Source organism: Gekko japonicus, unplaced genomic scaffold (assembly GCF_001447785.1).
Source record: "Gekko japonicus isolate JY-2015 unplaced genomic scaffold, Gekko_japonicus_V1.1 scaffold6375, whole genome shotgun sequence".
NCBI classification, from domain to species: domain Eukaryota; kingdom Metazoa; phylum Chordata; class Lepidosauria; order Squamata; family Gekkonidae; genus Gekko; species Gekko japonicus.
In genome coordinates, this window is record NW_015164400.1 from 1,999 (window position 1) to 13,788 (window position 11,790).

General features: G+C 47.5%; 1 protein-coding gene across 1 annotated transcript in view; it reads left to right on the forward strand.

Moving 5' to 3' along the window:
• Positions 1-6,920: 6,920 nt before the first annotated feature.
• LOC107108469 (perilipin-3-like) overlaps positions 6,921-11,790 on the forward strand; it is a gene marked incomplete at its 5' end in the record, with an annotated part of 10,375 nt that continues 5,505 nt past the window's right edge. Inside the window, 2 exons of the mRNA XM_015408906.1 lie at positions 6,921-7,116; positions 9,585-9,667. Coding sequence (XP_015264392.1) covers positions 6,921-7,116; positions 9,585-9,667 — 279 coding nt within the window. The remainder of the gene's footprint in view (positions 7,117-9,584; positions 9,668-11,790) is intronic.

Below are 11,790 nucleotides of genomic sequence, written 5' to 3' on the forward strand. Positions count from 1 at the left end.
TTCCCTCTAAGCTGAGTTAGGCTGAGCCAGCTCACCCTTTTTTAGCCTCCAGCTCACACATTTTTGTCTTCGCTCAGGAAGGACGGCTCCAGAGCAAACTCATTTATGCAGAAGCCAAATCGCTTGCCCACAACTTTAATGCCAGTCGCTCACAAAGTAGAATTTTTGCTCACAAGACTCCACGGCTTAGAGGGAGCATTGGTTGCCTCCCGACCTGGATGGCTCAGGTTAGCTTGGTCTTCTCAGAACCTAAGCAGGGTTAGCTCTGGTTCGTCTTTGGAGGGGAGACCACCAAGGGATTCCAGGGTTGTGATGCAGAGGCAGGCAGTGGCAGGTCGCCTCTGAACAGCTCTTGGCTTGAAAAACCTGTGAGGTCAACAGAAGTCAGCTGTGTCTTGTTGGTACTTTCCACCATCACAGTTGCATCTTCCTCAAGAGTAGGGGCCCTAGCACGGCTTTTGTTTGGTGTAGTGGCTAGGAGTGAGGACTCTAATCTGGGAGAACCGGGTTTGATTCCCCACTTCTCTATATGCAGCTGCTGGTGTGACCTTGGGTCAGTCACACGTTCTCTCAGAGCTGCTCTCTCAAGAGTCAGAGCGGCTCTCTCAAGAGCTGCTCTTAGCTCCACCTACCTCACAGGGTGTCTGTTGTGAGGAGGGGAAGGGAAAGGAGACTGTAAGTTGCTCTGAGGCCCCTTTGGGTAGTGAAGGGCAGGGTATAAATCCAATCTCCTCCTCCTCTTCTTTTCTGGCTATGAATGGTAACAAGAAATTAGCAGCTTGTTCTGGTTGACTTGGAAGGGATACAGCTAGCTACCCCCACCACAGGGTTAATAGGCACGGGGAATCTTACGTCAATGTCTCTGATGTGCAATCTCTTTCACTGTCTGCTCAAAGTGCACTTGTGCTACAGAAGTGTTACTACTGCATTTGTGGTGCTGCTTGGACCATAGAAGTACCAACCACTGCATCAAGTGCTTTGTTTTTGTCTTGTGGGCTGCATCCACACAGAACTTGCTGCATGATATTCGGTCATTTGTATTTGGGTTGGCATGTTCACACAGTTGCAAGCCATCACTATAGCACAATATCCAATGATGGCCGGGTGTAGCCTACATACAGGGATGTGGGTAGCTTATACATAAGAACATAAGAGAAGCCAATGTTGGATCAGACCAATGGCCCATCCGGTCGAACACTCTGTCACACAGTGGCCAAAAATACCAGGTGCCATCAGGAGGTCCAGCAGTGGGGCCAGGACACTAGGAGCCCTCCCACTGTTGCCCCCCCCAAAGCACCAAGGATACAGAGCATCACTTGCCCCAGCCTGAGAGTTCCTATCTATACCTTGTGGCTAATAGCCACTGATGGACCTCTGCTCCATGTGCTTATCTAATTGCCTCTTGAAGCCATCCATGCTTGTAGCCGCCACCACCTCCTGTGGCAGCTCTATGTCTGTGTGGTGCCAAAAGGCTGCACTTGAGAGATCTGCAGCATAATGATGCCTTCTGCTGGTCCTGCAAACATTGTGCATCTGCTTCCATTGTCTGCCTTGGCTTGGGGGCCATCAAGCTGCTTCTGACTTATGGTGACCCGATGAATTAATGACCTCCAGAGCATCCTATCCTTCACAGCCCTGCTCGGGTCTTGTGAACGGAGGGCCCTCATGGCTTCCTTGATGGAGTCAGTCCATCTCACGTTTTTATGTTAAGACTCTGGCTTTCTTCTCTGGGTTGTTTCTATGCTGTTAGCTAATGGTGACGGTACGTCTGTATTATACAGCTAATATGGAGAGTGGGGTTGTTGGAAGTCTGTAGGATGTGCTGAAGTCTTGAAACTTTTGAGGGGAGGGTCAACCTCACTTAATTCAGTATACTCTCTTTCTTTCCCTCCTCTGGAGATCTAGTCTGTAGACCTGGTATTTTTGCGCTTGAGTATTTGTAGCTATGGGACCTGAACACTCTGTATGCTAGCTATTTAAAAGAAGGAAAACCATGTGGGAGTTTGTACATGGAAACAGTGTTCCCTCTAAGCTTAGTGTGAGCTTTCTCACTTTTTTTAGCCTCCGGCTCACGCATTTTTGTCTTTGCTCCGGGAGGATGGCTCCAGAGCAAACTAATTTATGCGGCAGCCAAATCACTCGCTCACAGCTTTAATACCAGTAGCTCACAGAGTAGAATTTCTGCTCACAAGACTCCACAGCTCAGAGTGGAAATCCCGGTATCATGTCGATGTTGGCCTTGAGTCATCTCTGCTGCCCCCCTCATGGGCTTTGGGTGAAAATAGTTGCCTCCAGTGTTCCCTCTAAGCTGAGTTAGGCTGAGCCAGCTCACCATTTTTTAGCCTCCAGCTCACACATTTTTGTCTTTGCTTAGGAAGGACAGCTCCAGAGCATATTCATTTATGCAGAAGCCAAATCGCTTGCCCACAACTTTAATGCCAGGAGCTCACAAAGTAGAATTTTTGCTCACAAGACTTCACAGCTTAGAGGGAGCATTGGTTGCCTCCTGACCTGGATGGCTCAGGTTAGCTTCGTCTTCTCAGAACCTAAGCAGGGTTAGCTCTGGTTGGTCTCTGGAGAGGAGACCACCAAGGGATTCCAGGGTTGTGATGCAGAGACAGGCAATGGCAAACCGCCTCTGAACAGCTCTTGCCTAGAAAAACCTGTGAGGTCAACAGATGTTGGCTGTGACTTGCTGGTACTTTCCACCATCACAGTTGCATCTTCCTCAAGAGTAGGGGCCCTAGCACGGCTTTTGTTTGGTGTAGTGGCTAGGAGTGAGGACTCTAATCTGGGAGAACCGGGTTTGATTCCCCACTTCTCTATATGCAGCTGCTGGTGTGACCTTGGGTCAGTCACACGTTCTCTCAGAGCTGCTCTCTCAAGAGCTGCTCTTAGCTCCACCTACCTCACAGGGTGTCTGTTGTGAGGAGGGGAAGGGAAAGGAGACTGTAAGTTGCTCTGAGGCCCCTTTGGGTAGTGAAGGGCAGGGTATAAATCCAATCTCCTCCTCCTCTTCTTTTCTGGCTATGAATGGTAACAAGAAATTAGCAGCTTGTTCTGGTTGACTTGGAAGGGATACAGCTAGCTACCCCCACCACAGGGTTAATAGGCACGGGGAATCTTACGTCAATGTCTCTGATGTGCAATCTCTTTCACTGTCTGCTCAAAGTGCACTTGTGCTACAGAAGTGTTACTACTGCATTTGTGGTGCTGCTTGGACCATAGAAGTACCAACCACTGCATCAAGTGCTTTGTTTTTGTCTTGTGGGCTGCATCCACACAGAACTTGCTGCATGATATTCGGTCATTTGTATTTGGGTTGGCATGTTCACACAGTTGCAAGCCATCACTATAGCACAATATCCAATGATGGCCGGGTGTAGCCTACATACAGGGATGTGGGTAGCTTATACATAAGAACATAAGAGAAGCCAATGTTGGATCAGACCAATGGCCCATCCGGTCGAACACTCTGTCACACAGTGGCCAAAAATACCAGGTGCCATCAGGAGGTCCAGCAGTGGGGCCAGGACACTAGGAGCCCTCCCACTGTTGCCCCCCCCAAAGCACCAAGGATACAGAGCATCACTTGCCCCAGCCTGAGAGTTCCTATCTATACCTTGTGGCTAATAGCCACTGATGGACCTCTGCTCCATGTGCTTATCTAATTGCCTCTTGAAGCCATCCATGCTTGTAGCCGCCACCACCTCCTGTGGCAGCTCTATGTCTGTGTGGTGCCAAAAGGCTGCACTTGAGAGATCTGCAGCATAATGATGCCTTCTGCTGGTCCTGCAAACATTGTGCATCTGCTTCCATTGTCTGCCTTGGCTTGGGGGCCATCAAGCTGCTTCTGACTTATGGTGACCCGATGAATTAATGACCTCCAGAGCATCCTATCCTTCACAGCCCTGCTCGGGTCTTGTGAACGGAGGGCCCTCATGGCTTCCTTGATGGAGTCAGTCCATCTCACGTTAAGAAGAGCAAGAGTCCAGTAGCACCGTCAAACTTTGTTGCGGGGTATGAGGCTTCATGAGTCACTGCTCACTTCTTGAAGAAGTGAGCAGTGACTCACGGGAGCTCCTAAGCGGCCACAAGTTTTGTTAGTCTTTAAGGAGCTCCTGGATTCTTGCTCTTTTCTATTGCTACAGACAGACTAAGATGGCTACTTGTCTTGACCCATCTCATGTTGGGTCTCCCTCTTTTCCTGCTGCCTTCAACTTTTCCTAGCATTATTGTCTTTTCCAGTGAGTCTTGTCTTCTCATGCTGTGACCAAGTATGATAGCCTCAGTTTAGTCATTTTTAGCTTCTAGGGAGAGTTCAGGCTTGATTTGGTCAGGAACCCATTTACCTGTCTTCATGGCAGTCCTCGGTATCTATACAATTCTCCAACATCACATTTTATAGATTTTTGTCCTGCCCACTACTTTCATTGTCCAGCTTTCACATCCATATATAGTAATGGGGAATAGTAAAGGTAAAGGTTCCCTTGCTCGAAAGCCAGTCGAATCCGACTCTAGGGTTGCGGTGCTCATCTCAGTTTCAAAGCGCTGTCCGAAGACGTTTCCGCGGTCATGTGGCCGGCATGACTAAACACCAAGGCACACGGAACGCTGTTACCTTCCCACTGAAGTGGTACCTATTTATCTACTTGCAATTTCTTGCTTTCGAACTGCTAGGCTGGCGCCGGCCACATGACCACGGAAACGTATTCGGACAGCGCTGGCTCTTCGGCTTTGAAACGGAGATGAGCACTGCAACCCTAGAGTCGGATTCGACTGGCTTTCGAGCAAGGGAACCTTTACCTTTACCTAAGGTAGAGAAAAGCAGGGTCTACCTCCTCCTCCTCCTCCTCCTCCTCCTGCCAGTAACTATCCATGGGTGAATTAACTATCCGCATAGGAAGGGGAAACACTTCTCATCCCTGAGGGGTGTAGCACTAAGTTTCCCATTATCCTTTGTGTGGGCTGAGATGTCCTCAAAGCCATGCCTCACTAGAAAACAGGAGCATTGTGGATGGCCAATGGATATTGGTATTTCCTGTTCCCAAAATGCAGGTAAATTTCCCTTCCAGAGTGAAACAGCCCTAGATTCTTTGAGGAAAAAGCTGGAGTAGTTGTGTAACCCTCTTGCTTACCAAGCTAGCTGATCAAACTGGGAATTAAGAGCAAGAGCTGAAGCACCCAGCATTCACCCATCCCGATCTTGGCTATCTTGGCATGAGTGGCTGAGGAAATCCTCCGCCTTATGACTGTGACGTGTAGATACTGACTGACGCTGCAGAGCTGCTGAATGGCTCACTGAGCCAGGATGTGAAGTCGATGTTTGTTTGGGACACACTGAACAGATAAGCAGTAGCACAGTGCAAATGCTTCCAGTTGCCCTACTGATCTCTATAGCAAGCGCCATAAGTGGGGAGTTGCCCCAATATCTGGTGCTGCTTCTGTATTGCAACCTGAATTCTAGTAGGAGTAAAGGGAGGGTTGAAGTAAACCATGAGGCTATTCAACATGGAAATATGCATTTATATCCCTGCTCACTCTCTTCCCCAATGAATCAGTGTTCCATCTGGCCTAGGAGGTCTTCTTTGGCTAGTAGCAGCTCTCCAGTGGCTTGGATGTGAGGTCTCCTGTGATGCCTGAAAAAAGCCTTACCTAACAAGAGAACTAAATTGTGCCTTGATAGTTAAAAGGCATATGCGTGTAAGGCATCACCCATAGTGATAGTTAATAAGGCATATACATATAAGGCATATGTGCATAAGGATAGTGATAAGGCATATGCATATGTTGTTGTTCAGTCGCACAGTCGAGTCTGACTCTTCCCCATCACGCCAGGCCCTCCTGTCTTCTGTCATGCTCCAGAGTTTGCTTAATTTCATGTTCATTGCCTCGATAACACTGTCTAACCATCCCATCCTTTGCCGCCCCCTTCTTCTTTGACCTTCAGTCTTTCCCAGCATCAGGGTCTTCTCCAGTGAGTGCTCCTTTCTCATTTGGTGGCCAAAGGATTTGAGCTTCACCTTCTGTATCTGGCCTTCCAGGGAACAGTCAGGGTTGATTCCTTTTAGGATTGACTGATTTGATCTTCTTGCAGTCCATTATGCTCTGCAGAGACTAACTTACTGGCAATCCCTGACCCGAAAGACATCCAGCTGTCCTCAGCCAGAGCCAGGGCCTTTTTGGCTCTGGCCCCGACCTGGTGGAACTCTGCCGAATGACACCCGTGCCCAGCCGGGACCTAATGCACTTCCGCATGTTCCTCCAGGCCTATGATTGAGGACAGTGACAGTCTCTATCTTGCCTGGCAGCGGCCCCCCCTTCCTTTCCCTTTCCCACATAGGGTAACTGTATAACTTGATTATTCTTTAGCGCCATCTGAAATTGTTTTTGAATTGTTTTAGATTGCTTTGTTTTTAAACTTTTCTGCTGATCCACGACTGTGTTCTTATATTGTTGTTCACCGCCCTGAGCCTTGTGTGTGCAGGGGAGGGTGGTCTAAACGTATGATTTCTAAATAAGGAAAGAATCCCTCATGGGAGATGTGTTGTTGATTCTCGCTTAGTGGCCAGATATCTGGCAACGGTTATAGCCCAGTGCATTTAAAGAGCCACTTACTGGTTTGTTTTATCTGACTGTGTGCTGGGGTTGCCAGCTCCAGTTTGGGAAATTCCCAGAGATTTGGGCAGAGGGGAGGTTGGAGCCTAGGGAAAGGAAGGGACTGAACTTGGTATAATGCCACAGAGTCCACCCTCCAAAGCAGCCATTTCCTCCCGGGGAGCTGATCTCTTTTGCCTGGAGATCAGCTGTGATTACAGGGCCCCAGCTAGAAGATGGCAGGCCTGTATACTCCTGTTCATGAGAATGATTGAAAGAACAGTGATTGGATTGGATTCTCTGCTTATCTTGTCCCACTAAAGAATGTGCTTTCGAGAGTGACCAAGCTGCCTTTGGTGAGCAGCGCCTATGACATGGCTGCCTCCGCGTATGCCTCGACCAAAGAGAACCACCCCTACGTCAAGGCAGTCCTGGATTTGGCTGAGGAAGGCATCAAGCACCTCTCTGATGTGGCTGTAACCAGTGCTCAGCCCCTCCTGACGAAGCTCGAACCTCAGGGTGAGTAAGCTGGAGAGGGAATGCTGGCTGTAGGTGGTGACGGTCACTCAGGAATACGCCGAGGGTTGAGTAAACAAAGTATCTCCTGGAATCACAACTGATCTCCAAGACAGATTTCACACAAGAGCTGCGCTGTGGTCGCGCCTCCCTTTGGCCCGCTTCTATTGTTTAATTCCTATTCGAAGCCGCGCGGCCGCATTTTGACCCGTGGCATCGCTCGATTTTTCCAGCGGTTTCGTGATCTTCAAAAAACAGGATCATGAAACCGCGGGGCAAGTCAGGCAGAGCCATGGGTCAAAATGCAGCTGTGCTGCTTCGAGTGGGAAATGACCAATAGAAGCAGGGCAAAGGGAGGCGCGACCACGGCGCAGCTCAGGTGTGTGAAATCGGACCAAATGACAGAGATCAATTCCCCTGAAGAAGATAGATCCTGGCCCCACTGCTGGACCTCCTGATGGCACCCAGTATTTCTGGCCACTGTGTGACAGAGTGTTGGACTGGACGGGCCATTGGCCTGATCCAACATTGGCTTCTCTTGTGTTCTTATGTTATGATTACTTTATAGGGTGGACTCTGTGGCATATACCCTGCTGAGGCTCTGCCCCTCCTGAAACCCTGCCTTCCCAAGGCTCCACCCCCCAAAATCTCCAGGAATTCCCCAACCCGGAGGTGGGAGCCCTAGCTGGAACTCCTCCCAGTTCTGGTACACTGGGATGAATATAAAACATGAAATGGACTTCTATCCCACTTACCTGAGTTTGCTTGGTGAATCTTGAAGCGGGAAGAAAGAGACGAGCGTTCTGCTTTCCATAAACTTAAGTAGGGCGTGGCTAGAAGGTGATCTGGGAAAGGTTACTGATGTGATCCATGGCCATCAAGTGGCTTTGGCAGAACTTGCCAGAGAAGGGAAAATGGGGGTAGCCACAAATCATGGTTGGTGGTGGTAGGATCTGGTATTTAGTACTTGGATCCCAAGTTCAAAATATATATTGCTAAATGTAGTCTTTTTTGTAATTGTGTGCTTAAATTTAAGAAACTAATATGCTGCCCTTTTCTCCTCAAGATAAGATGTTACCCTTAATGGGTCCTAGCATTTTGTAGAAGCACATTGACTCCTTCTGAGTACAGTGCCTGTAAGCAAGACATTGCTACATTATCTAGCATAACACTCATTTCCTTTACTTTGCTGTACAAAGAATTCTGTGCCCCTTAAAGTTAAATTTTGCAATCTATACAAATGATCAGTTAAGCAAATTAGCCTGTGAATTCTAGAAGAATGATGATTTTGCTCATTGGAGGCTAAAGTAAGGACCCAGCCACTGACCACTGAAACAGGCTAGCTCTCCCCTGATCTCAAACAGCATTGTCCATGTCCTTTCCAGGCCTAGCTTGAGGATGGAGCTACAGTTTGTGCTTCAGTGAAACTTAGGCAGCAAACAAAAGGGAACACAGTGTACAGTGACAAAAGTTGCAAAATGCGAATCAGATTTTATCCTGTGGCCCTGAGTTATTGTATTCGGCAGCAGTGACTTTTCTTACCGTGCCTGAGACAGGAAATTCATCAGTGTTTGACCTTGCATTTATCTGATGAAGAGAGACATTGAAACAGAATGAATACCAGGTTCCTGTTGTGGATGTGATAATGGCTGTGATATTAAGGGGATGTGTGGGAATAGGTGGGAAAATAGTGGGAATGGATGCGAAAATAGTACATGTGGTAATATACTTATAAAACAGGTTTGTGCACATGTGCCTTACACAGGATGTCATTTAGACTCTTACTTTAGTGTGCATGCCATACTTTTGAATGTCTGTAATTTGTGTACAGTATGGTCATCATTAGCATTTTGCAACTTTGTGCACAGGGACTGTGTCATGATCCCATGTCCATACATCTGACTGTGCTTCATACAACTAGCAAGCCCTCGCAAGGATGGGTAAAGATGCAGGGAAATCTGCCTAAAATATGCTGCCATTTTCAGTAACTGAAATTTTTAGTCATTGTAGACAGAGTTAAGCAATATAATGTCTGTGTTCTACATGTTGTGGAACCTAAGAAAATGGAAAGGTTCGAATGGTGGGGTTGGAGGGAGATATTCTGAAGACGTTTGATTTTCCTGCATGAAGGAAAGATGGCTTTACATTTTTGTAGGCATGACAGTGCTTTCTGCAATGAAATTTGGTGGTCCAAGAATGTGTTAACTAGCCATGGAAGGATTAAAATAGTCTTTCTGGGATTCCAAAAAGAACCAGGTTAACTGTTAAGATGGTGGTCTGTTTCAATCCCAAGCAGTTAAAAAATGCAACATAGTATAAATCATAATGCATAAGCTGACTTGCATGGGGATCAACTCTTCGGGGGTTTTATAGCTCTTAAGGGATATGATCTAGGGGTGCTTGAGCTGCTGAAGGATCAGCTAGATGCATGCAATGTAGCGACTGCAGACCAAAAGAAAACTGCTCTCTAGTTTCACTGGCAGGTCAGTATGCTTCAATGGGCCTGGATAAACTGGAGGAGAAGCTGCCGATCCTTCATCAGACAGCTGACCAGGTAATTTACACTGACTCTCCGCCCCACCTTATTTAATTTGCAGTAGGGTTGCCAGCCCCCAGGTGGGAGTGGGGGATCCACTGATTTTGTGGGCTCCTATCCACCCCAACAGTATAACCTGGTGTGAAGTCCCCAACATGATGATGTCATGCAGTGACGCTCTGGTATTTTGGTACCCATAGTTTTACCTAAAATACCACAGTGTCGCTGTGCGACATCCCCAGCATGATGATGTCACTTCCATGTGACGAAAGTCTGTGGAGGACGTTGCACGCAGTGATATTGCCCCGCTGGCGACGAGGTAAGACCTGGCAACACTAATTTGCAAGCCTGTGTGGTCTAGTGTAAAATGGTGACAATTCACCAGGTTCTCAATGACTCCTTTTCAAGGACAAGCTTCCCTAGACATGTCTGCCAAAGAATCCTTGCCTAGTACCAGGTGTTGGTTTAGAACTTGCTTGTGCTCAGTGAATGGTGGTGGTGGTAGGGTGCTGCTTTAGGAATGAAGTCTGCATAAGGTTGCTTTCTGGAAATAAATAAAAGTCCTCTATTTTTAAGGAACTGCATACTAGGATAGGAAAGGAAGAACTGAGCATCCTAGCTCTCTTGTCAGAAGAACCCTACTGGATGGGGCCAGTGGTCCATCTAGTCCAGCTTCCTGTCTCACACAGTAGCCAATCAGTTGCTCTGGACGGCCAACAACAGGGCATAGAGGCCGAGGTCTTCCCCCAGTATTGGGATTCAGGGGTTAACTGCCTCTGAAAGTAGAAGTTCCCTTCAGTCACCATGGCTAGTAGCTAGTGATAGACCTCTCCTCCATGAATCTATCTAACCCCTTTTAAAGCCGTCCAGATCGGAAGCCCTACAAACTCTGGCAGTGAATTCCACATTTTAATCACTCTCTGTGTAAAGAAGTAGTTCCTTTTTGTCCATCCTGAATCTATTGTCATCAGCCTTACCTTAGTGTAAGGTTATCAGGTTAACTTAGAGTTCTAGTATTTTTGGGAGAGGGAGAACTCTCTCCACCCCATGCATAACTTTATAAGCCTCTATCGTGCCCCCCCCCACCCCGCCCCGTCACTCGTGCACTCCTATATAGGGTCTCTTTAGCCTTTCCTCGTAGGAAAGGTTCTCCACCCCCCTAATCATCTTGGTTGCTCTCTTCTTGCCCTGACGCTGGTTGGACAGTGAAGTAGGAAGAGATGGCTTCGGCAACAGAACGAAGTTTGAGTCCAGTGGCACCTTTAAGACCAACAAAGTTTAATTCTGGGTAAAAGTTTTTGTGTTCTTCAGATTCCCGAAGAAGTGTGTGTGTGCACACGAAAGCTTATACCCAGAATTAATCTTTGTTGATCTTAAAGGTGCCACTGGACTCGAACTTAGTTCTGTTGCTTCAGACCAACACAGCTGCCTGCTTGAATCTATTCTGAGAGCAGCGAGTTACCAAAACAAAGGAAATCCCTGAGAGAAAATCCCCGAGAGTAGCAAGCTGGGTCAACCAAGAGACTGCACCTGAGAAGATAGGTGTCTTTCTTCTATATCGTTCCTCTTGGCAAGTTTGCTAGCTCTACTGCCCCCTCTGGAGTACTGTGTACGCTTTCTTTTGCAGCACAGGAGGTAGTGAAATTGCCCTCTAAACCAGGGTGTCAAACTCATTTGTTAAGAGGGCCAGATCTGACATAAAGGAGATCTTGTTGGGCCGGGCCATGTGTGTCATAAAATGTAATGCCAGGTAGCGAAGATATAAAGAGGAGGAGGAGAAGAGGAGATTGGATTTATACCCCGCCCTTCACTACCCTAAGGTGTCTCAGAGTGGCTTACAGACTCCTTTCCCTTCCCCTCCCCACAACAGACACCCTGTGAAGTAGGTGGGGCTGAGAGAGCTCTTGACAGAAACTGCTCTTTTTCAAGGACAGCTCTTATCAGAACCTGGTTCTCCCAGATTAGAGTCCGTGCACTTAACCACTACACCAAACTGGCTCTCTCTTTATAAACTTTATAAAGGACACAACCACAAAGGTTTTTTTACTTAAAATAAAAACATGCTTAAAACATTAGCACTCTTGCAATATTTTGTTTATTTAGCAGTGTCTGATAACTGACACCTCTTGCTCTGAATTATT